General features: G+C 55.1%; 1 protein-coding gene across 1 annotated transcript in view; it reads right to left on the bottom strand.

Moving 5' to 3' along the window:
* FBXO42 (F-box protein 42) overlaps positions 1 to 25990 on the bottom strand; it is a 51259-nt gene that overhangs the window by 10263 nt on the left and 15006 nt on the right. The window contains exons 2-4 of the mRNA XM_071449176.1: positions 23061 to 23330; positions 20110 to 20226; positions 14437 to 14571 (exon numbers count right to left, since the gene is read on the bottom strand). Of these exons, the coding sequence (XP_071305277.1) occupies positions 14437 to 14571; positions 20110 to 20226; positions 23061 to 23313 (505 nt within the window). The 5' untranslated portion in view covers positions 23314 to 23330. The remainder of the gene's footprint in view (positions 1 to 14436; positions 14572 to 20109; positions 20227 to 23060; positions 23331 to 25990) is intronic.

The raw sequence follows: 25990 nt of genomic DNA, 5'->3' as shown, positions 1-25990 counted from the left end.
TAAAGCCACCGGAGCCGCACACGCGGAGATTAACGGGAACAAAGGAAAAGCCTGGCTTGAAGGGCACGTGGAACACAGAGTGCCAGACCAGCCTTTTACCTCTGGAAGGGGCAGCCCTGAGAGACTCCAAAAACCAGCTGGAATGGGGACCAGCAATGGTCACCCCATGGTTATCTGCTGGGATTGCCCAGGTGGAAGGATGGGCTCAGGTCCATCGATGGGGTGTGGGGAATATTCCACAGGAGGGGCTGGAGCAGGTCTGCACTGACCCAGGGGACAGGGAACACATGGAAAGAGTTGTGTCAAGGGGATCAATACTGAGGAGCTTTAATTCTGGAGAAGGATGGGATGGGAGCTGCAGCCAGGAGCTGTTTTTGCTGGATCTGGTGGGTCCTGCAGGCAGCTGACATTGTGGCTGATCGGGTTTCCACGGAACACGCGGATAACCAAAGCCATGTGTCCCATCTCAAAGCTGGGAAATTAAAGGGAGCTGCTCCAGCACCCCATGGATTTCAAGGTGCAAAGGAATTCAAGCTCCCAGGTTCAAAAGCCACCTGCAATCTGCACTCCAGAGGTACAGGAAACCATCCCTGGGAAGGGCTCAGGGCTGTCCTTTCACAGGAATCCTGGAATGGCTTGGGTTGGAAGGGACCTTAAAGCTCATCCCATTCCACCCCCTGCCATGGGCAAGGACACCTTCCACTATTCCAGAGTGCTCCCAGCCCTGTCCAGCCTGGCCTTGGACACTTCTTCCCAAGGCAGGATGACAGTGCCTGTTTTGCACTCTGAGTTGTCCCAAACTGGATCCAACCCTGCCCACCACGAGTTTTGTGTTTCCATGCTCAGGCAGCAGCAGAGCCACATCCAGGGGCTGGTTTTCAGTCTGGCTTTTAGGCTGGACCTGGATTTTCAAATCCCAGTTTCCAGCCTGGAACCCTCATCCACCCCAGCCGAGGGATGGCCCTGACTACATCCAATCCCACAGAGTTCCATCCCAAACTTGTGTGACAGCCTGAAATCCCCAAATCTTTCCCCTTCAACCGGAAGCAAAACCAGAGAAGGAAAAAACAATAAATCCCTCTGCTTCCCAAGCCAGCAGGGATTTTTCCATAGCAGTCAGCAGATTCCCTGCCACGTTTCCCAAAGGGAAGAGGACAAGCTGGTGAGCAGCAGTCCAGAGGCCAGAAGAGAGTGAACATCCCAGCAATCCCAGCACTAGCACTGGATTTGGGAGATGCCAAAGGAGCACTCCCATGGGAAGAGCAGACATCCCTCTTGCACACCCACTCATTCCCAAAGTAAACCCAACACTGAGCACTCTGCTCAGCTGCCTCTGATCCAGCCTTTGACATTCACCTGTTTTTAATCCCAAAACATCTAAAACAGAGCACTGGGATTATGAACACGTTCTAGACTAGTTCTGACCAGGCCTGCCTAAACCTTAGAGCCTCTAAAAGCCACAAAAGTATCATCTTCTCTTACCAAAACCACAGGCAATTTAGTGTTCCCTTCCAGAAAAACCCCAAATTCCATGCTGGGAAGCAGACAGGAATTCAGCCTTGCAGGAGTCTTAAGGAAAAACCAAACAAATCTCTGCTGATTTGCCTCCTCAGCAGAGAGACAAAACCTCTACAGACACAAATAACCTCTTGGGAAGGAAGCAGGGGAATATCCTGAGTTTATCTACAATTTTTAGGGGGCAGGTCAGCAACCCCCTGATGCTGACATGCAGACAGAATTCCCAGTGTGGGATTTCCACCCTGCAGAGACTGAGGACAGTGGTACAAGCCCAGTCAAACCCCGGCGTGGAAGCCAAGTTTGGTTTCTCGCAATCCCTGGGAGGTGCAGGCAGAGGCCCCGGGGAGGATCAGTCACCTCCACGCTGTTGCAAGGTGCCCGTGGGTATTTTTTTAACCCCGGCGCTCTGAGGTGCTGCCGCTCCGATAAAGCCGTGGAGAAGGAGAGGCAGTGCCCTCCGAACCCCGTGCAACTGGATTTACTGAGTCACTCTGTGCTAATGCCTGGCAAAAATGTCCTCATGCAGCATTGAGCAAACAATGCTGAGATAACCGCGCCAGAACGCCGCGGGCTCGGCCTCTTATCTCCCAACAGCCCCGGATGGGATCGCCGCAATTCCTGCCGCAATTCCTGCAGCTGCACTGCAGGAGAGGCTTTACTGGGATACACTCTGCCCCTCTCCCTGGCAGCAGTGCCCCGAGGTGCTGGGAGCTCTGAGGGGTGAGGTCACCCTCAGCAACCGTCCTTGGGAAAGGTGGATTTGGGAAAGGCAGCCGTCCCTTGGGAAAGGCAGATTTGGGAAAGGCAGCCATCCTTTGGGAAAGGATTTGGGAAAGGCAGCCGTCCTTTGGGAAAGGATTTGGGAAAGGCAGCCGTCCTTTGGGAAAGGTGGATTTGGGAAAGGCAGCCGTCCTTTGGGAAAGGCAGATTTGGGAAAGGCAGCCATCCTTTGGGAAAGGTGGATTTGGGAAAGGCAGCCATCCTTTGGGAAAGGATTTGGCCCTGCACGGGGAGCTGCTCTTGCAAAAGCCTCTGTTCCCTCTCTCCGTGGGTGGAATCCCCAGCATCCACCTCGCCCTGCTTCCACGCTGGTGGTTTTGTTCCCCCTGAAGTGACGCTGCCCCGCAGACTTCTCGGGTGATTTCCCAGCCTGACAACTCCCCAGATCAGCCCCTGTACAACTGAAGAGCTCAGCGCTCCCAGAAAGGGCTGAGCAGCTCCTGCAGCTCATGTTCCCTGCAAGAGGCAAGGGAAGAGCTGGGAACTGGGCTCCCCAGCCCCGAGGAGGGGGTACCTGCAGCACAGGGGGAGGTTGGGGTGGGACATGGGGCTGTGTCCAGCCCTGCTGAGCTCCACACTTTTCGCTCCCGGCTCGTTTCCTGCAGCGCGAGGGAGGCGCCCCAGCCTCGGAGAATCCCAAAATGACTGGTGTTCCATGAAATGGCTGCTGTGTAATTTGGTGAGGTTACAGCTACCACGGGGCTCCAAACCTCAACTATCCTCTAAAGAGCACCCTGTAGGCACAGCCAGAGAATCCCAGGATGATTTGGGATGGAAAGGACCTTAAAAGCTCATCCCATTCCACCCCCTGCCATGGGCAGGGACACCTTCCACTGGACCAGGTTGCTCCAAGCCCTGTCCAGCCTGGCCTTGGACACTTTTGGGGACAGGGAATCCACAGCCCTTCTGGATGCAGTCAGAGGGAGGAAGTGCAAAAAGCCTGGGAAGAGCCAGGGCTTTGCTGTTCCCAATATTTGCTGCAAGGACAACAGTTATTCACTGAAACCCCATCATCTTCCCACTGAAATTCCCAGCACAGAAAGGAAATTCAGTGCAGCTCTTCGCACTCCCTTCCCTTGTTGTCTCCCCCTTCACTCCTGTTTTCAACCCATTGGTTCCTGAACTTTGCTCCCTCCACGCCAGGGAAGCATTTTTCTCCTTCATTCCAGTAATTCCAGCCCTGAGCACCAAACTCCCTGAATATTTCATGGCAGGAACCAAAATCCACCTTTGGGCAGCAGTCAAGCATGAACGCGGGCTCCGTTGTTCCAGGTGCCTGCCCCATTCTCAGGGAGTTTTACAGCAGATGCTTTGGGGAAAGATTAAAATCAGATACAGAGCACCGGGATGCCCAGAGGCTTGGAAGGCACACGGTGCTGTGTGTGGATCACACTGCCCCGGGAATGCTGCCTGCTCAATCCCAAGGATTACACACGTAATCCTGGCGGACTGAGTCCTCAAGGCAAAGGCTGGGCTGCCTTGGAAGGAGCTCTTGCCGATAGATGTCAGCACAGCCTGCCCGAATTTCCCGGGAGGATCCTTCCCTCCCAGCTGACAGCGCAGCCGTGGGATAGCGGGGTTTATCCCGCTGACCCCACAGGGACAGGGAGGTACCTGCCCGGGAGGCAAGGCCTGTCAGAGATCCAGGAAAGTGAAATAATTGGGTGTGAAACGATCAGGGAATTTGTGTCCAGGGAAACCGTCACCCCTGGGTGCCTCCCACGCCTCGGGAAGGAGGGATCGGCTCCCTCTGAGGTGCAACACATTCATGAGATGTGAGACACCACCAGTGTCAACAACCCCGTGTGTGGCTCTGGGGTTTTGAGCCTTTTTCCTGAAAAGGAAATAAATTGGAGATGCTTTGTCTGAGCCACAGTTTGCAAATTCCTTGGCTCCAACCAAATTCGGACAAGCGAGAAATTAAATTCTCTGCAGGGCTGGCAAATAAAACGTCAGGAAAAAGGGGAAAAAAAATCCTGATAGAAAAAAACCCTCTTGGAAAATCCAGCCTAACTTCTGCCTAGGTTAAAGGGATGACAGTCCTGCACTTTGGGATCATTAAAATACAAATTGTTCTCCAAGTGCTGGCTTCCCAAGGTGGAGGAGGGAGTACCAGGTACTAGTAGTAGTCGTAGTAGCAGTAGTAGTACCTGCTACTACTACTAGGAGGGATTCCTGCTCAACCCTGGAAATGTCCAAGGCCAGGCTGGACAGGGCTTGAAGCACCCTGGGATAGTGGAAGGTATCCCTGCAAGTAGAACAAGGTGAGACCCCAAATTTGTACCGAGGGAAGAGGGAATCCAGAGGAACTGAGGCAAGAGGGAATCCGGACCCTCACTCCACCACCCACTCCCTTCAAGCTGCTCCTCTCGCAGCCTGCTCAGCCTTTCCCTCTGTTCCCTCCCCACAGGACTCGGCCACGTCAGGCTGAGCTGTCGGGGCAGGGCAGGAGGGCACCCTCGGGCTGAGGGATCATTCCCTGAGGGAGAGCCACAGCCGGATGCTGCCTCCCTGCCCTGCTGACCCGGGCAGCCCAGCCCCGCTCCGAGAAGCCCATTTCCCACAGCAAGGAATGCTTTCCCCCACGTTTTGCCCTCGGATAAAACCTGGCTGAACTTCCAAGTCCTGCGGTGCACGGAGAGCAGGGAATGGGAGAGGAGAAGTGCTTTGGGCTGCCGGGGTAAAACCCCTGTGCCAGCCCCGACTGAGGCAGCCCTGCTCCTGGGCACATTCCCACCTCCCTGGGCCGGGAATCCATGGCTGCTTCAAAGCCATTCCCGGCTGCCTCGGGCACCGCATTCCTGGAGGCCCAGGCACACCTCAGTGGCATTGCTGAGCTGCCTCTGCCCCCTCCCCGTGCCTCGGTGACCTTGGCGGATACCGGGAGCGCTGGAAAAGCCGTGGGAACACGGCATTGATAAGGATAAGGCGCTGCCAGCTGGAGGGAGGGGCAGGATGCAGCCAGGTAGGGTCGGGGGGAGAGGGAGGAATGTGGGAATCCCACATTTCAGATGTGGGATTCGGGAGCGGGAGGCACAGGGATGCTTTCCCCTGGTGGTGACGGGTGATCCTCACCCATTCCCCATCCCACTGACCCTGCTGGGCTCTCCAAGCACAGGACTTGGTTTGCAGGGAGCAGATCCCAGACAGGGAGGGATCTTTTGGCTTTTCCTGCCTGGTTCAGGCATGGCCCCTGTGGGATCAATCCCTGCAAACAGCTCACTGCACACTCAGTGTGCAGCTGTGGGATCAATCCCTGCAAACAGCTCACTGCACACTCAGTGTGCAGCTGTGGGATCAATCCCTGCAAACAGCTCACTGCACACTCAGTGTGCAGCTGTGGGATCAATCCCTGCAAACAGCTCACTGCACACTCAGTTTGCAGCTGTGGGATCAATCCCTGCAAACAGCTCACTGCACACTCAGTTTGCAGCTGTGGGATGAATCCCTGCAAACAGCTCACCACACACTCAGTTTGCAGCTGTGGGATCAATCCCTGCAAACAGCTCACCGCACACTCAGTGTGCAGCTGTGGGATCAATCCCTGCAAACAGCTCACCACACACTCAGTTTGCAGCTGTGGGATCAATCCCTGCAAACAGCTCACCACTCACTCAGTTTGCTCGTGGGTTTTGTACCCATGGTCCCTGGGACTGGTCCGTGCCAGGCACGGCAGGGTGGCCACCCAAGGATGGATGCCACTGGAATGTGGTTTGGATCCAGACAACAAAAACCTTGCAGAGGTTAAACACAGCCAGCAATGGCACAAGCTGGAGGAGGACAGAGCCTGGCAAATCAAAGGGAGGGGAGGTGTGTGCTGTAAACCTAAACCATGGATTAATCTCCTGGAAACCAGCAGCACCTTCCCAACCGGGTGGCAGCTGACCCAGAAAAAAAACACCAACAAAACCCTTCACTTGATTTGGGTTGATTTTTCATCTCTTGCCCTTGAGATATTTCATATTGAACACTACAAATTCCATTAGAGACCTTCTGCAAAAGCAGCCAGGCAAAGACAGGAACAAATGAACGTCAGATGGATCCAGGGGCTGGGAACAGCCCTGCTCCCACCCCAGAGCTGCCAGTCCACCCTCTGCAAGGGCAGGAATGAAGTCCAAACTCTGTATCCAGGGATGCTGCTGGAGAGCTTGTTTGTCAAAGGATTGGCAGGAGTGGTCACTCACCTCCTTGTAATGTTTAAAATGAAGAAAATGAATGTTAAAATGAATGTTTAATATGTTTAAAATTAAGAAAGCAATTCCAAGCAATCTGTGCTGGGACAGCATCTGCCCCAAAGGGCACGGGACAGAGCCTGGGAAATCCTGTTCCAGAAGGGCAGAAATGAGGGATGGGACAAGGAAGAAATGAGGGGTGTGATCGGGAGGAAGCTGGGTGTGTGAAAAGGAAGAAATCAGGGGCAGGATAAGGAAGCTGCAGGCAGGAGACTCACAGGATTAAAGCTGAACTTCCAAAGGTGCCAAGTCACTCTGAGTTTGAGGGCTCCAAGAGCCTTTGGGTGGTGGTGGGAAAACCATGGATTTTTGGAGGATAACACGGAATGTTTCAGCTCTGCAGAGGCAGGAATGGGCCCTACTGCCACCAAACTCAAAGGGCAATGAGGAGAAAACCACCCAGATCAGGAAAAGAGCTGGAAAAAGCTTTCCTCTCTTCCAGGCTCACCAAGACCGCTCACAGCACAAGGGATTTCCATCCAGCCCATTAACCTGCTCCACTTTGGAGCTCAGGCACTCAGCCATAATTAGAGAGGTTGTTCCTTGCCAGGAATCAGCTCCTGGATGCCCCAGGCTCCCGGGAGGCCAACAGGGACACATGGCTGGGGGGGCTCAAGGTGATCCTGAGCCTTTCACAAAACTGAGCCTTGCCCTCAGTCACACAGGGAGCTCAGAGGCCAGGGGGACACCAAGGGCACTCTGCAGACAGAGTTTTGGTCAGGTCAGGATTTTGGGGGGTTTAATGCCCAAAGCAAAGCAGGGATCCCCTGTGAGGGAAGTGACTGCAAGGGGAACAGAGCTGCAGTTTGGGGTCAGGGCAGAGCACCTCAGTTACTGCTCGGCAGGAAAAAGAATCCCAGAATCCTTGAGGTGGGAAAAGCCCCCAGGACCATCAGTCCAACCTGTGCCCAATGCTCTCCTTGTCCCCAGCCTGGTGAGTGCCACCTCCAGGACTTCCTTGGACACTGCCAGGGATGGGCACTCCAGACCTCCCTGGGCAGTTCCAAGGCCTGAGCACCCTTTCCATGGGGAAACTCCTCCTGATGTCCACCCTGAGCTCCCCTGGCCCAGCCTGAGGCCGTTCCCTCTGCTCCTGTCCCTGTTCCCTGGAGCACAGCCCGACCCCCCCGGCTGTCCCCTCCTGGCAGGAGCTGTGCAGAGCCACAAGGGCCCCCTGAGCCTCCTTTGCTCCAGGCTGAGCCCCTTTTCTGCTCCCTTAGCCTCTCCTGGGGCTCCAGCCCCTTCCCCAGTTCTGTTCCCCTCCCTGGACACGCTCCAGCCCCTCCAGGTCCTTCCTGAACTGCGGGGTCCAGGACTGGACACAGCTGATGACCCTGAACTGAAGGAGCTGCACAATCTGCAGTCACAGAGGGTTTAAATCCACACATGAGGAGCTCCCCACTATTTCCACACCTCTGATTATTCCTCAGATTCCCTCGTGCCCTTGCACAGCCCTGCTCCTGTCCCAGTGGGATTCATTCCTCGAGTGCCGGTATGGCTCTGGTTTGTGGCTGTGCACGGCTGGATTCTGTCAGATCCTGTGGGACCCTGTGGGATCCTGTGGGACCCTGTGGGATCCTGTGGGATCCAGCACCACCCCTCTCCTTGGGAAGCCCACTCAGTCCTTCCCTGCATCTCCTTCAGCTCCACAAAGCTCCCAGAGCTGGGGAGATCCCAACTGAGGAATTCAGCACCGTGAAACTCCAGTGACTGTTTGGAAAATTGTTTTGAAAACTTCGCTGCTGTTTTCTAGAAGGGGCAGATGAAAACAAGGTTGGGCTTTTTAGCTCGGGGCAGGGTTTTTGCACAGCTTTGTCAAGGCCAAACTTCTCTGCTCCAGGAGCGACGGGGAGGTTTCTCCACCAGGACCACATCTGACACCAGGAGTCTCTGCCGAGCCTCTCCTGCCTCCTTCGGGCTGTTGCTTTTGTTGACACAACACCATCAAAGGCACCTTCCCCTCAGTCACAAAGGGAAACTGATCCTCCCACTCCCGGCATGGCATGCAGGGGGCTGGGGGAAGAGCTGAGCCACGAGGAGCCGCTGGCAGAGCGGTTTTACTGCGTCCTGCTAAGGCCACCCAGGAGGTTTAGGCACAAACTCCAGGCTGGAGCAGGAGGGAGATCAGCCAGGACCGACAGTGAGGGCAGAGGGGATCAAAGCCTCATGGAGGAGCTCTGCCTCTGAGCCTGGTTTGATCCCCAAATCCTCAGGAAGATGAGAAGCTTTCCCATCTCCCCAGAATGACTGCAGGGACAGGAACAGCGGGAGAAAGGGAGAGAGGTCCTGGGGAGGTGCCTGTGCTGGGGCAGGGTGGCCCAGGGCAGCAGGAGCAGCAGCAGAAGCAGCAGGAGCAGGAGCAGGAGCAGGAGCAGGAAGGAGCAGGAGCAGCAGGAGCAGGAGCAGGAGCAGCAGCAGCAGCAGGAACAGGAGCAGGAGCAGGAGGAGCAGGAGCAGGAGCCTCCTCTCAGCAACAGGAAAAGTGGAGCCTCGGGGCTCCTAAACCCCTGTGGGATCAAGGAGGGATATCCCGGCCTGGCAGAGGGAAAACACACAGGGACAGGAGGGACAGGGCCCTTCCAGCCCTCCTGCCTGCCCAGGTGGGAGCACAGGGGGATGATAAAACAGAGCTGAGAGGAGGATGTGCATGTCCTACAGCAATGCCTCTCCCTGCAAAGCCCTGGGTGTTCCAGCACCATTCCTGGCTTTATAAACACAACAGGCTCAGTTTTGAAGGGAAAAGCTTTTCCCCTCTGTTCCATGAGCCCCTGGGAGAGCAGAGCTCCTGGCCCTTTCCTCCCTAATTCAAAAAGGCATTTTCTGGTGTGGTTCTGGCTGAGTGAGGCCAAGTGCAGGACTCTGAGGAACTGGAACCAAGGAGCCCAGGAGGGACAAAGCCTGCAGGGACACAGCCTGGAGCAGCCCAGCAGGGCACCAGGAGCCTGCCTGGGGACACTCCCCATTCTGCCTGTGAGCTGTCCCTGCAGGACGTGTGGACAGGAGGCTCAGATGGTGCCAAAGCACCTGGGGCTCCTCTGGGAGCCTCCAGCAGCTTCCCCTGCACAGGGAGGGTGGGAGCTCACCAGGAGGGTTCCACAGACCTGCATGGGAGCAGCACAAACCCTCCTTGCCAGGAGGGCAGCAGATCCAGGGATGAATCCAGGCATCAGCAAAGGCCTCAGCACAACCCCCTGCAAGCTCCCATTGCATGAAGTCATGGAATCATGGAATGCTCTGGGTTGGAAGGGCCCTTAAAGCCCATCCAGTCCCAGCCCCACCATGGGCAGGGACACCTCCTACTGTCCCAGAGTGCTCCAAGCCCTGTCCAGCCTGGCCTTGGACACTTCCAATCCGTGCCAGGGCCTCATCCCCCTCACAGGGAACAATTCTTTCCCAATATCCCATCTGACCCTGCCCTCTGGCATTCCAGGCCCTTGTCCAAAGTCCATCTCCAGCATTCTTGGAGCCCCTCCAGGTACTGAATGTCCTGCAACTCTCAGTTTCAAATGGGGTTTGGTTTCTTTCCTGGCTGTTCAGCCCATTTTTGGGGAGCACCAGGGACTCTCACCACTGAAACCAGCATGCTCCACCAGCTGGACTCACAGGATAAACAGATTGCAGCATAAACCACCCCCAGCCCTCCACCAGGATGCCCTGAGCACAGATGGGCTCAAATTCCAACAACTGCCCTGGCTAACTGTGCAAGTGAGGGCAAGGAAAGCACCCCCAGCACATGGAAAAGGCCCCTGCCTGCCAGGGACCACCTACCCTGGGACAGCACTGCAGCATCCCACACGTGGGGCTGCAAATTATCCTGCTCCTGCTCCTGCTCCAGCACATCCTGCGTGGGATGGGAAGGGTGGGAGCAGCTCCACAATGGCCAGGAGAGCTCCAGGGAGAAGAGCTGGGAGGCACCTTCCCAAAATAGAGATCCTGCTGTCTGCCACCCTCCTTTCCAGAGCTTCCAACCCCACCAAAAGCTCTCTGGAAAAGTCAGGCACTAACTCTCTTGTGCTGCTCCAGATCCATCCGTCACACGTCAAAGCCATTGTTTCAGATCTAAGCAAAAAAATACTTTGAAACCTCAAAAATTAGGGTTTTTTGAAGTAATTATCTCCCTCCTCCGTCTCTGAGACGAAAGAAACCCAAGCCAATTATTTCTTTGAAGGCTAAATATTTACTCCCAGATGAAGCAGCTGGGGCTAGAGGGGAATTATCCAGCTCTGATGTCATCTCATGCCTGGGAGCCAGAAAACCCGGATGAAAACAGGCAGGAACAAACAGCAACAACAACAACAACAAAAGGGTGTCTTCTCCTGGAAAAGCCTCTCAGGAAGGGATGAAGTTGTGCCCAAGACATTGTGCTCCCATTCCCTGCCCAGGACTCATTAGAGAAGATGCTGAACCAGGGCACACGTGGAGTGTGAGGGAACCTCTCTGAGCAAGCCCTGGCCTTGGGAAAGAGGCAGGGTCTCATCCCAGAGTCTGGAGTCTGTGGGGCAGGTGTGGGAACTCCTCCACAGCAATTAGCCTGCACACACAATGAGCGGTGATCAATCAATGTCAACTCTTCGGTTTTTCTTTAAAAAGCCCTCTCCTGCCTTATTTACATCCCAGCATTTCAAAGCTCTGCCCCCTCCAGGCTCTCCTTTCCCAGACAGGCGGTGCCAGCCCCAGTTGGGGGCACCCAAGGGAAGAGCAGAGTGGGAGCTGTGGGATCCCACCGGGGCTGACTCATCCCTTTGGAAAAGCAGGAACCAGAGCGTTCCCCGGGCCCGGCCTCCAGTTTCAGCTGATCCCATCTCACCCATGACAGCGTGCAGGAACATCTCCTCAGGGGATCTTCCCTTCCCGTGGGACCCAGCCCCACCACGAATTCCCACAGAGCCACAGAGCCACGCATTCCCACAGAGCCACAGGGCCACAGAGCCACAGAGCCACACATTGCCACAGGGCCACAGAGCCACAGGGCCACAGAGCCACAGGGCCACGCATTCCCACAGAGCCACAGGGCCACAGAGCCACAGAGCCACACATTGCCACAGGGCCACAGAGCCACAGGGCCACAGGGCCACAGAGCCACAGGGCCACGCATTCCCACAGAGCCACAGGGCCACGCATTCCCACAGAGCCACAGGGCCACAGAGCCACAGAGCCACAGATCCACAGAGCCACACATTGCCACAGAGCCACAGAGCCACAGAGCCACGCATTCCCACACAGCCACAGGGCCACAGATCCACAGATCCACAGAGCCACACATTGCCATAGGGCCACGCATTCCCACAGAGCCACAGGGCCACAGAGCCACAGATCCACAGATCCACGCATTCCCACAAAGCCACGCATTCCCACAGAGCCACAGGGCCACAGGGCCACAGAGCCACACATTGCCACAGAGCCACAGGGCCACAGATCCACAGAGCCACAGAGCCACACATTGCCACAGAGCCACGCATTCCCACAGAGCCACAGGGCCACAGAGCCACAGGGCCATAGAGCCACAGAGCCACGCATTCCCACAGAGCCACAGGGCCACAGAGCCACAGGGCCACAGAGCCACAGAGCCACGCATTCCCACAGAGCCCCAGGGCCACGCATTCCCACAGAGCCACAGAGCCACACATTGCCACAGGGCCACAGGGCCACGCATTCCCACAGAGCCACAGAGCCACAGGGCCACAGAGCCACAGAGCCACAGGGCCACAGAGCCATGCATTCCCACATTGCCACAGAGCCACACATTGCCACAGAGCCACAGGGCCACAGGGCCACAGAGCCACAGAGCCACAGGGCCACAGGGCCACAGGGCCACAGAGCCACAGGGCCACAGAGCCACAGGGCCACACATTGCCACAGAGCCACAGGGCCACAGAGCCACAGGGCCACACATTGCCACAGGGCCACAGGGCCACAGAGCCACGCATTCCCACAGAGCCACAGAGCCACACATTGCCACAGAGCCACAGAGCCACAGAGCCACAGGGCCACAGAGCCACAGAGCCACAGGGCCATGCATTCCCACAGGGCCACAGGGCCACGCATTCCCACAGAGCCACAGATTCCCACAGAGCTGCTCTTCGGGAGCACCTCCACGGGCTCAGGGCTCTGGGATGGGCACTGGGGACAGGGCAGGGATGGGCCCTGGGATGGGCTCCCTGGGGCACTGGGGACAGGGCAGGGATGGCTCTGTGGGGCACTGGGGACAGGGCAGGGCTGCCTGGGGCACTGGGGACAGGGCAGAGCTCCCCGGGCTGCAGGAATCCATGGCCTGGGGCAGAGCGAGCTCTGCAGAGCCAGGGAGCTGCGTGTGCATCCTCCCCTCTCCAGCCCCAGCAGCCCCTTGGGAGGACTGGGGTTTGTTTTCCCCTTGTTTAAATCCACAACTCCCCAATTCTCCCCTGTGGGAGTCCCACAGGGGCTGTGGGACACAAAACCAGAACACCAAGGAAGTGTGGGTGGATGTCCAAGCACCAAGGGAGGTGATCACAGCTGGAACTTCCCAGGTGACACCAGCACTTGGGACTTGTCCCCAGTCCCTCTCCAGCTCTCCTGGAGCCCCTTCAGGCACTGCAAGGGGCTCTGAGGTCACCCTGGATCCTTCTCTTCTCCAGGTGAACGCCCCCAGCTTTCCCATCTCCCTCTATATCCATCTCCACCTCTGTCTCCTTATTCCCTGGATTTTGGAGGACTTCAAGTGCAGACAAGAAAACACTTGATAAAATATCTGAGCAGCCCACAATACCTGGGACACATGAATTCTGTGCCCAACAAGGAATGCTGGTGGATGCTGAGCTCCTTTTTTCCTTCCTCCTGCCAAAACAGCTGCTCTAACACTGATTTCTCCCCCTGTCCCAAGAGCTTCCCCCAATTCTTCTGCTTTCCTCAAATTTATTTTAGTGGAATTCAGAAATTAAAAGGGAAAAAAACCCAAACTGTTGTGGGTGACATTTCCAGCACAAAAACCAGTGTGGGAAATAATCTGTGGTGTTTTCCTGCCTGGCTGAGGGTGCCTGGACAGCAGGAATGAACCTGCTTTCCCACGCTCTCCCACCTGCACGGGCTTGTCTGCTCCACCCCCCAAAATACCTGGAGTGGGAGCCACTGGAATGAGCAAAGAAAATCTCAGCTTTGGGACAATGACTCTCACCATGGAATCACGGAATGGGACCTTAAACACACCCAGTGCCACCCCCTGCCATGGGCAGGGACGCCTTCACTATCTCAGGCTGCTCCAGCCTGGCCTTGGACTCTCCCAGGGATCCAAGAGCAGCCCCAGCTGCTCTGGGCACCCTGTGCCAGGGCCTGCCCACCCTGCCAGGGAGCAATTCCTGCCCAATGTCCCATCCAGCTCTGCCCTCTGGCAGTGGGAGCCATTCCCTGTGTCCAGCCCTTGTCCCCAGTCCCTCTCCAGCTCTTCTGGAGCCCCTTCAGGCACTGGAAGGGGCTTTGAGCTCTCCCTGGAGCTTCTCCTCTCCAGGCTGACAATCCCAATTTCTCAGCCTACTCCAGGCTGAACAATCATCACATCACATCCTTCTCAGCCTACTGCAGCATGAACAATCCCAACTCAGCCCTCCCCAAATGAACAATTCCAACTCAGCCCTCCCCAAATGAACAATCCCAACTCTCTCAGCCTTCCCCAGGCTGAACAATTCTGATTTTCTCAGCCTCATCACCTCAGGCTCTGGTGGCTGCAGGGAATGTCCCTCACCCTGCACGACAGGGACCAGCTGCTCCCCAGAAATGCCCCCAAGGCGGTGCTGAGGACTCAGACTCTGCCACAAACCCCACATTTCTCCAGGATGCAGCCCAAACCCGGTGGGATGAGGCTCAGACACACCCAGAGCCACGGAACCCGAGGCCTGGGGAGGAGGGAGGGGTGTGGGGGAGCTGCAGGGCTCACCTGAGGCCAGGGGCCGGATCCACTCCTTGCTGTTGAGGTCCAGTCTCCAGAGGTCGTTGAAGGCGGCGTTGCAGCTGCTCTGGGTGCAGCCCCCAAACACGTACATGGACTGGTTGGGGTCGTAGTAACACGCACCTGCAAGGGAGCACAGCCCTGTCACTGCTGTCCCACAGCCCTGGCACTGCTGTCCCCACAGCCCAGGCACTGCTGTCTCCACAGCACTGTCACTGCTGTCCCCATAGCCCTGTCAGTGCTGTCCCCACAGCCCTGTCACTGCTGTGCCACAGCCCTGTCACTGCCCTGTGCCCCACAGCACTGTCATTGCAGTCCCCACAGCACTGTAACTGCTGTCCCCACAGCCCTGGCACTGCCCTGTACCCCACAGCCCTGTCACTGCTGTCCCCACAGCCCTGTCACTGCTGTGTGCCCCACAGCCCTGGCACTGCTGTCTCCACAGCCCTGTCACTGCTGTGCCACAGCCCTGTCACTGCCCTGTGCCCCACAGCACTGTCACTGCAGTCCCCACAGCCCTGTCACTGCTGTCCCCATAGCCCTGGCACTGCTGTCCCCACAGCACTGTCACTGCAGTCCCCACAGCCCTGTCACTGCCCTGTGCCCCACAGCCCAGGCACTGCTGATCTGTGTGACCACAGATCCTGTCACTGTTGTCCCCACAGCTGCTGTCACTGCCCTGTGATCAGGCCCTTTCCTCCCTGGAGAACAGCAGCCAGGCTGCCCCAGCTCCCCAGAACCACAGGGCATCCCCGAGCAGGGTGAAGCTCCAGCAAGAACCTTCCCAAGAGGATTATCCCTCAGGCAGAGCTGCTCCTCAAAGTGCAGAGAAAACTGCCTTAGAGGCCTGTAATTAATGAGCTTAGCTGTGATTAAAGCACTGAGCTCACTGACCTGCCCTGAGCTGGATCACAGAGCTCACAGACCCCTCTGTGCACCCAGCCCTGGGCTTTGTTCTCTTTTCAGGATTTCACCCCATCTCATTTAAAGAGCCCCACTAAAACCCAGCACCATGCAGGGGCATTCCCTCTGCTCCCTGGGAAAGGATGAGGCAGCCAGATGGGGAACAGGGAGCAAACACCACGTTTGACAACCCCTCAGAGACACCCAAGAGCTCTTGGCCCCAAAACAAATCCCATGGAAGTGTCTGCAGCACCCAGGTACCTCTGGCAAGAGGGAACTGAAACATGGAGCAGAGAGGGCTTGCTCAGCTTGTCTGCCTTGGAGGCTGGGCAGAATTCTGGGTTTCCCATAAAATTCCATGTGGAATAACCCCCTCCAACAGCAAAATCACTGAGATTGTGCTCTCCTACTTTTTTTTTTAGAGTAATTTTAAGCAGCTGAAGATAAGGAATGCAGAGCAGCTTGAGGGGAAAAAATAGGGAAAATCAGGAAAAAGCAAGCACAGTGAAAAACTGCAGTTTATTCCAGCCTGTGGGAATTCCACAGTGGGGTTGTTGGGGCTGCTCTGGACTCTGATGATTCTTGTGGATCCAGCTCAGGATATTCTGTGATTCCATGATACGTTTATACACAGTTTGTATCAGGTGTAGAATAAATCAGAGGGAAACTGTGCATGTCCCTGATGGTTTTAGGGTTTCTTTGGGTGGAAAACACTGAATGGATTCAGTTGGGGTTTTTTTACGTCCCAGCAAAATTCAGTGACCCCCTGGAGTTTCAGCACTGCAGAAGTGGCTTATCTTTGGAAAGGAATCAGTGATTCTGGTGTTTGAAGACACTGATGCTCAGGGAGAGCAGAGTTCTGGCTCTGAGCACACTCCTGACTGCCCTGCCCTGAGCAATGAACCAAAGGAGATTTTCACCCGGAGGCCGAGAGCCAGAGCAGAGCTGACTGGGGAGGGAAACCAGATGGAAAGCACATTCCCTTCACCACAGTCAAAGAACATTGACTTCTGAACCTCAGAGAACATGAAATAAATTCACCCATCCCAGTTCAAGGGTTGTATTTCCCACTGGAGAGATGGGAAGGAGCTGGCTGGGCTGTAAATCCCATTCCCACATGGTTCTTGGGTTGGAGGGTGACAGCCCTTGGTGTTGGACACTGCCAGGGACCCAGGGGCAGCCACAGCTGTGCCAGGGCCTGCCCACCCTCACAGGGAACAATTCCTGATTCCCAATATCCCATCCAGCCCTGCCCTCTGGCAGTGGGAGCCATGCCCTGTGTCCTGTCCCTCCAGCCCTTGTCCCCAGTCCCTCTCCAGCTCTCCTGGAGCCCCTTCAGGCACTGGAAAGGGCTCTGAGCTCTCCCTGGAGTCTTCTCCAGGTGAACGCCCCCAGCTTTCCCATCTCCTCCTATCTCCATCTCCACCTCTATCTCCTCACTCCCTCAAATGCCATTGTCCTGCTCCTTGCAGTGCAGAGCCTGGATGCAGCCAAAAACCCGGGGATATTGAGCAAGGCTGGGTGCTGGGAGGAGCTGCAGCTCTGCTCCAGGAGCAGCCCATCCTGTAAAACAAACATTCCAGCTCTCACCGCTCCCAACGGGTTCGTCAAACCCACAAATTGCTGTAATTACTCATGCCGGTGGTGCCACCAACCCCAGGCTCCTTGGTAACAAAAACAATAAATCAGTGCTTAAAATTAGTCACTCCTCCAGCAAAGGATCAATATCCCTGGCACAACATTCCTTTGCTGCTTTTCGGTTTCTGCATTCCTGAGCCTCCTGACATCTTTTTCCAACTGCGGGCAGTGATTTCACCCCGTGACTCATCACCCTGCTACGACCTCGCAGGTTCATACATAAAACAGCTCGGTGACTCCTGTGAACATCACCCAAAAACCCCAAACACGGATGATTTCTGACCCTAAACACTCAGCATTACTGATGTTTCACATCCTGCAGCTCCAGTCAAACCCTCAGGAAAAGTGACAGCCCGTCCACAGTTTGTTCTCAGCAGTGTGATCCCTGCCAGGCACTGCCTCCCCACGGCAGAGCCTTCCATTCATTATTCCTTATCAAGCACTTCTGCCATTCCTCCCTTCAGGACTGAGAGCAGACAGGTTGACCTCCAGCTGTTTAGAATTCCCCTCCTTGTCCGTTTGTGCTCCCTTTGAGAACTTCTGGGACAGTTCTAATAATTCCTGGAAGCGAGAGCGAGCCCCAGCCAGAGCTTTGATGGCAGCACTGACTCGTGCCTGGGCGGTGACGTCTTCCCACAAAAACCAGCAAATCACTCATCCCTCCAGAAAGGGCTTTGTGAGTCCTTCCTGCTCCCTCCCCACTGCCCAGACTCCTGTTCCCTCCGCCTCAGCTCACTGTCATCCCGTGGGATTTTAGGTGACAGTTCAGAGTTTGCCTTTCGGAACTGACGATTTGTAGCTCGGCTGTAAGGCTGGAATCCCGCCTGCGGGCAGTGAACGCTGCTGCAGGGAAAGCAGAGGCTGCAGATCTGGGCAGCTGCTCACAAACCAATCCGTTTAAGTCAGCAAACAAGTTAATCCAGATTAGCTTTGTGCCCACAAAGTGCATTAATAACGCTGCCGTGGCCACCGGGGCCGGGCAGAGCCGGGGCACTGTCACCGAGCGAGGCTAATACGGATTACACGCTCCGAGGGCAGTGGATTTAGGGAGACAACTCACTTTGCAGCCAGGAAGCCCGTGGCAGGCAGCAGGATAAAGGAAAGAGCACACAGTGCTCTTTGGGGCAACTCTGAGCCTTTTCCAGGCAATTTCTAGCTGGCCTGAGCACTCAGCAGTGGCAAAAACGCTGCTAAAATTGAAGGGAAATACACGCAAGTGTGAAGTCGTTAATAAGCACTTCAGTAAGGTTGCTAAAAATGAGCTGTGAACTGCGGAGCCTTTTCATCCTTCAGGAAGGCCAGGGTATCTCGGCAGAGCACAATGACTTCACCAGAGCTCCCCGCAGCGTCTCCCGGACTTGTCTTGGCAGGAGGCAGCGCAGCGGCTGCCTCATAAATTATTGCTTGGGAAGATGAAAATGTGATGCCTGCTGCTCTTGGAATGGCAGGGCTTGCACCGTGTTTATCTTGCCTCAGAAAAATGCAATTTGCTTCCTGGAAGAGCTGTCCCCCAGAGGGCTCAGACCCCGTGCTGAAGTCACAGGATGGAATTTTTGTTGTGTTTTTTTTTGTTGGAGCTGAGGCAGCTCAATGCTACTGCACACCAAAGAACAGGGTTTATTTCAGTATCTTTCCCTCAAAGGCACTGTGCTTAGGTATCTCTTATCTTCCTGTTCTCTTCCAGAATCTTGGAAACAGGGGAAGAATTCACCCAAACATTGAGTGGTGCTGTTGACTGAATTACTCCCTTTAGTCAGCAAATCCACCTGCAGCTCTGCTCGATTTGAGCCCAGCACATTGGAGAATTCCCAGTTTTCCTCACAGATGTAGAGGACTGTGCCAGCAGCTGGTGAGGAATCACATTCCTGAGTGCTGCTCTTCCCAAAACCCACTGCCTTTGATGGCAATGACTCCAGTCCAGGGGCTGAGGAGGACACAAAGCTGAGGCCCAGATCCTGGGGACAGCTCCGGGTCCTCAGGACAAGAAGGACCCTGAGGGGCTGGAGCGTGTCCAGAGATGGGAACAGAGCTGAAGAAGGGGCTGGAGCACCAGGAGAGGCTGAGGGAGCTGGGAAAGGGGCTCAGCCTGGAGCAAAGGAGGCTCAGGGGGACCTTCTGGCTCTGCAGAGCTCCTGACAGGAGGGGACAGCCGGGGGGGGTCAGGCTCTGCTCCCAGGGAACAGGGACAGGACAAGGGCAACAGCCCTTGCTGTGCCAGGGGGGATTTAGGTTGGATATTGTGAAAATCCCTGCATGGAATGGGGGTCAGGCACTGGCACAGACTGCCCAGGGCAGTGCTGGAGTCACCATCCCTGGATGTGGCACCTGGGGACGCGTTTCAGTCAAGGGCTGACCCCATGATGTGGGAGAGTTTTCCAGCCTGGGGAGCTGCAGAAAGATCCCTGCACAACCAGAAAGACACAGTCCCACCCCCCTTCCACTCCATCAACACTTCCTAGGATCAATGAGCCCGCCAGGACCAGCAGCTCCCAAATCCCTGCTCTTGTAGTGAGTGTTGGCACAGCCGTGGGCTGAACACTGCGGCAATGGGCACGTGTGGCACTGCCAGCCCCCAGGGAGGCAGCTCCCATTGGGATTCCAGAGGATGGCAGTGCCCATTGGGATTTCAGGGGATGGCACTGCCAGCCCCTGAGGGAGGCAGCTCCCATTGGGATTCCAGAGGATGGCATTGCCCACTGGGATTTCAGGGCATGGCACTGCCAGCCCTTGAGGGAGGCAGCTTCCTGTGGGATTCCAGGGCATGGCACTGCCCATTGGGATTCAGAGGGTGGCACTGCCAGCCCCTGATGGGAAGAACGGGTTCCAGGGCATGGCACTGCCAGCCCCTGAGGAAGGCAGCTCCCATTGGGATTTCAGAGGATGGCACTGCCAGCCCCTGATGGGAGCAGGATTCCAGGGGATGGCACTACCAGGTCCCAAGGGAGGCAGCTCCTATGGGGACTCCAGGACATGGCACTGCCAGCTCCCAAGAGAGGCAGCTCCCAGTGGGATTCCAGGGGATGGCACTGCCCATGGGGACTCCAGAGATGGCACTGCCAGCCCTCAGGGAAGCAGCTCCCATGCAGGGAGGAGCTGCCAGGGCACTGCAGGGATACTCACTGTGTGAGAAGCGCTGGGTGATGGGGGTGCCAGGGTAGGGGTAAGTGCGGCTCTCCCACTGGATGTTCCCTTCCTGCACTGCCTTGATAAAGCCGTGGTAGCACTGATGGGCCACACCTGGGGAGAGAACAACACTATCAGCAAAGCTGGGAACTGCTGGGGAAGAAGAAACAGGAAAGCCTTATAAATATGATTGTCTGGCAAAAAAATTTGAGAATATGGAAACTATGAGTGAGATTGAAATGAAAGCAAGCTTTGAGATCCCTCAGTTACTGAACAACTGGAAAACAATGGTGTGGTTGGCTGAAGGTGATCCCCTTTTGATGGAACAACACCCTCTGCTTGCAGACAGGCCCAAGGGTCAGAGCAGACCCTACAGCTTGGCAGAAGGGGCCCAAAGAGGAGTTTTTAGGGTTTAAAATGTAACACAGTATGGTAATGTAATGATTCTTATAGGCTCTGTGTAAATGCTATAGGATTTGTATATTGTACTAGATTGGTTAGTGAGAATCAGAATATTCAACACAGAAGATGATTTATTGTATTGTAACAGGAACTTTGCTCTCTTACCCTTTTACTCTCTTACCCTTTTACTCTCTCACCCTCTCATCCTCTCTCCCCCTCTCTTCTCTCAGTCCTGCTCTGAGCTGTGCCTGGCAGCTCCCAGCAGGGCCCTGCACCCAGGCCCTTTGCAATAAACCCCAAGTTCCAAGCCCTGGCCTCAGAGATCTCTCATCTCTGTCCATCCCACCCCTGACACTCCTACAGGGAACAAACTGTGCTTGCACGGTGACAGCAGCTGCAAAGCCCCGTGTTTGGGTTAGAAACACGCTGGGAATGTGGGGGATTAAGGGAATAAAGACAAGGGAACTCTGCAAATGTGGAAGTCAGCAGCATGCACCGGCCGGGTCACGACATCCCGGCAGCTCCAGTCGGAAAGCAGAGCCTTTGGAAAGGAAGGAAGCACTGGGGTGCTTTGGAGAGCTTGTGCTCAGCTCTCTGTGCTGCACCCTGGTTCCCTCAGCACACCTGAGGGGCAGCTTCCCTTCTCTTGAGGAGCCTCAGTGCAATAATCAACTTGTAAGAGTGTGAATGCAGCTACTGGCCAGGGATCTGAAAGAAATCGGAGTGATAAAAATGAGCAGGGATGCTCCAAGGCTGCCACTACTTCTGGGAGGGGCCAGAGGCTGCTCTCTGAGGAGACAAAAAGGTTTCTGGCAGCAGCAGCAGCTCAGCAGACACTTGGTGGCACCTGCACTGAGGATGCCATAACCAGCCAAGAGTTTTTCCCCAAGCCCTGTGCCAGGAACACCCCCAGCAAGAAATCCCACTCCGGGATACAAAGCAGGAAGGGGTTTTTAAAATAAAAAAATAAAGCCTGGGGTTCTTGAGGACCTGATCCCTGAGAGTCACACGGGAAAGGGAATGTGAGCTCCAGGAGTGCACAGCAGATGTATCCTGGCAAACAGGAAAAATGAACCAGGAGAACACGAATCAATTGTTTACCTCCAGTGACCTCTCTGGGCACAGCTCGCAGGTGGTGGTTCCAGACCTTTTTTTGGCTGGAACTGCCCCAGAAGGGCCCAGCTGCCCAGCACCACCCGTCCCCTGAGAGGTGACACAGCCCAAAGCCACGCTGTGCCTCGGGCTGCTCCTCCCCAGGCTCCAGGGATGTTTCCTACGTCCCTCTGGGGTGAATCCCAGCTGTTTGTCCATCCCAGCTGCATCCCTTGCAGGCCACTCCAGGAAACAGCCAAGCAGCCACGGGGGCTGCAGTACTTGGAAAAGGCCCTTCCCCAGGGCTGGGGGCAGCTGCTGCCCCAAAAGGATGCAAAAAAAAAGGGATTTTGGGCCACGGTCCCTGCTGGGGTAGCTGTGGTTTTTGAACCCCCAGCCTGTTCAGCTCTGGGCAGAGTGGGAAATGCCTGGGATCTTTCAGATGAGGAGAATTCCATAAATGAGCCATCACCTCACAATCTGCCAAGGGCATTCCTCACCTGACACCCACTCCTGTTTTTCAGAAGGAGCACATTCCCCTTGTGCAGCAACCTGTCCCATTTCCTAGGACTGAACTGCTCTCCTCTGAAACTCCTTGTTTTTAAATGAAGCTCATGATTAAAGTGTGCACCCCACAGAATGGTACCAGAAATCACCCAGTGTATTAAAATAAAATGAAGCAGAAGGTTCTGCTTGTATCCCTGTCCAAATGTTCCCTCCTTATTTGCTGTATCATACTTCTCCAGCATTAAAATATCCCCACAAGGCTCTGGAATGAGTGTGCAGAGGCAAAGGAAGGATCTGTGTCTCTGGGCTACTCTTCCAGGAAGCTGGAATATGCACATCTCTACTCATGCAGATTTTATGCTGCACTTATCTCCAGCAGAGCTGTAAGAAGCAGAGCCAGGGCTGTTGAAAGCAGCAGCTTTGGGAATGTTAATTACTGAGCAAGACACAAATGAAGTGCAATTAAAGCCCCATCAGCCATGGGACTCTGGCAGGGGCTCTGGGGAGGAGGCTGCAATCCGAGGTCACCAGTGCAGCACTGGGAGCACCCAAAGGCAGCAAAGGAGCTGCTCTGTCCTGGGGCTTGGGCTTTGTTTTAGTTTGGGCTGGAAGGGACCTCAAAGCTCATCCAGCTCCAACCCCTGCTAAGGGGGGGACCTTCCACTATCCCAGGGCACTCCAAGCCCTGTCCAGTCTGGCCTTGGACATTTCCAGGATGGGAATTCATGGCCTCTCTGGGTTTTCTACCCTGGGAGAGGCTGATGGGTTCAATTCTGCACAGTTACAGGCCTGCTTTGAGCAAAGCCAGGGACCCCGTGGCTGTGAGGATTTCTCTGAGATTTCACAGAAGTCAGATTTCAGAGTTTGAGAGGAAAACAAGAGGCAAAGGTAAAAGAGAGCTGGGTTCCAAACCCCCCAATTAGAGAAATTGCTGCCATCACTTGTACCTTTGATCAGTCGATACCACTGTTTGCAGACAAGGGCGGCGGTTTTGTGCTCCTGGTAGGGAGAGAGGAAGGACAGGATGTATTCCAAAACCTCTTCTGGCAGCTCCAGCATCGATCTGGAGCTGGGCCTGGGCTCCTCCACCTCCAGCTCGGCGTGGGGCTCATCCTCCTGCTCCATCGTCCCTTCCACCGCGGCCTCCTCTGCATCCACGGCCATGAACCCGTCATCGTCACTGTCCGAGGAGCTGGCCATGGCATCCCACGTCACAGCTGCCAAAAGGGACAACAGGGAGGTCACAGGGAGCACCAGGAACAGTCATCATCACTGTCCAAGGAGCTGGCCATGGCATCCCATGTCACAGCTGCCAAAAGGGACAACAGGGAGGTCACAGGGAGCACCAGGAACAGTCATCGTCACTGTCTGAGGAGCTGGCCATGGCATCCCACGTGACAGCTGCCAAAAGGGACAACAGGGAGGTCACACGTGTCAGGACCCAGTGCATCCCTCCAGGTGTCCAGAGTTGCCCAGGACCCCACCGAGGGGCTCAGAGACCCTGGCACACAGCCCAGAGCACCTGGGGATTTGATTGTGACCCCTGGAGCAAGTTACCAACTTTGTATGAGGACATGAAAGCCACAGAGTTTCGAATAGTTTAACAATAAAATGATCACAGGGTGAAAATGTAGATTTTAGGATTTTTGGTATGGGGGTTATGGGGACAAGATGGAGGAACTTGGGCGTGTCCAGCCTTTCTCCTTCTTCTTGTTCTCCATTTTCTGCAGTGATGTTGGCACTTTGGGATTGGTTTAGAGTAGAAGTGCACTGTCTAACACAGGTGATAGGTATTGGGAATTAAGTGTCAATATGTTATATGTAGTTTGTAGTATAAAAGGACAACACAAAGAGTGCCTGTAGCTGCCCTGCAGAGCAGATCTCAGCTGGGCAGAAAGAAAATTTTATAGATAAGAATTAATAAACAACCTCAAGACCAAAAATTGAAGAGTCCAGACTTGTTCTTCAGTTGCATGGGCTGAAACAGAGACACCCTGCACATCTCAGGGCAGCAATTATCAACCAAAACCCAAGAACACAGAGCACCAGGAACGCACTGAGAGCTGTGTGCCACACCAGAGGGCTGTGCCACATCAATCACCCAGTGCAGGAGGTGGTTCTGCAGTTTTGCAGCAGCTGAGGGTTTAGGAAGGGCTTTCCCAGGTCACTCCATCGCTCCCCACCCTGCTGCTGCCTGCAGTGGGAAGCAGAGAGCCAAAGCCAAGGCCTGGAGCTGCTGCTCCCTCGCTGGACACGAGGAGACATCGCCCTGCCCTGCCCTGCACCGTGGGGCCCAGCTGGGATGGGGAAAGGATCCCTGTGGAACCTCACCCCAGGTGAGACAGGATCACAGCGACATTTACAGTCCCTCCATCCTGTGGAACCTGTTCTGCCAGCGAGGCTGTTTTACCCCAAACAACTCCTTGGGGAGGAAAAATGCCCTGCCTAAGGTTTTCACCACCCTTTTCCCTTTATTTGTGAAATACCTGCACACAGCCCTGGCTGGCAGTAGGTGAGGAAAGCAAATCCCCCCAGGATTTATTGCTGATGGAAGGCTGGGATAGCAGAGGTTGTATCTCCAGCTATTCCCAACATCTCGAGTGTAAGGTGACACCTTGATGACAGAAAAGTATCATGAAATAAATCCACCTTAACGAGCGGCTGTGTCCAGTTTGGGCAGCTGGCACGGTGTGAGGTGAAATCCATGCCTGCCCCTGCAAGACAAACAGCCTGTCCTGAGCAGAGCAGCAGCACTTTCCCCTTCCAAGGTGGCTGAGTGGAGACCAAGGGAGCAGCAGCTCCCTGAGTGCTCCTGGATCCGTAGCCCAAACCACAGTAACAGCTCCTGGGGAAGACATGGGGCTTTCTTTTCCAGAAATTCTCTTTTTATCCTTTCCTAGCATGAGGAAAGGACCAAACCAGGGCAAGCTCCCTGTTCTTTGGGTTCCTCCCAAGTCCACAAGGCAGAGGCTGCCCAGCCTTCCCCCAGCCCTGAACTGGCCAGGATTATTGGAGACAAATCCACACAGTCCATAGGACAAACTCCACCTGCAGCAGGCCAGGAAGCAAAGCAGCTCCTCAACAGGGAAGACAAGACAGCTTTCCCCTAACATCCTCCAATATAAGAATATTATCATTATTTTTTCCAAATCCTAACTATCCCAGAAAACACAGCTGGAAGGAATTGAAGTTATTGATATCAGGGTTTAATGTGGGTTTATCCTAGCAGGATAAATACCCTGATACAGAAATACCCTGGTGACAAACCCCATGTTAAACCACATCAGCTTGGGTCATCGACCTGATTTATAAATGAGGTTTATTTCTCAGGAATAACCTGAGCTGCAGGTACTAGTCCAGGTTTTTCCCATGCCATGGGAATGGCAGGTGGTGGAGACACGGAGAGGGAAAGCTTTCCATGGCAACCAATTCATGCCCAGGAAAATGACAGGCGACAGCACCAGTCTCCACCACTGTCAGGTTCCCTGATGAAGCAGCTTTGGAAATTGCACAGGGCTGTCAATCTGTGGGAGGAACCACGGCAGAACCCAGCACATTTCTCGTGTCAGAAATCCCTGCTGGAGTCACTGTTGTGGCAGGGGAGGCTGGAACCCAAAGGCTGGGACACAGGCACTGCTGCTGCTGCTGCCAGGAACCCGCCCCACACAGAACAGGCACGAGTTCCCAGGGACTGAGGGAAAGGAAAAGTGGAGTTGTGCTAAAAATTATGAAAGAATGGAGGGTTGGGCCTTCTCCAAGCAAAGGCATCTATGGCTGGGAAGTGCCTATGCTGGTTTCCATCCTGACACAGCATGCCAGTGCTCCTGCTCAGGATGGGGCCATGCTCCAGGCTGGGATGGGGCTGTGCTCCTGCCCA

The sequence above is a fragment of the Agelaius tricolor genome, unplaced genomic scaffold, assembly GCF_023055355.1.
Source record: "Agelaius tricolor isolate 1412-34295 unplaced genomic scaffold, bAgeTri1.0.p SCAF_28, whole genome shotgun sequence".
Taxonomy (NCBI): Eukaryota; Metazoa; Chordata; class Aves; order Passeriformes; family Icteridae; genus Agelaius; species Agelaius tricolor.
Note: the sequence above shows the minus strand (reverse complement) of the source record. Positions and strands in the feature narration are given on the sequence as shown.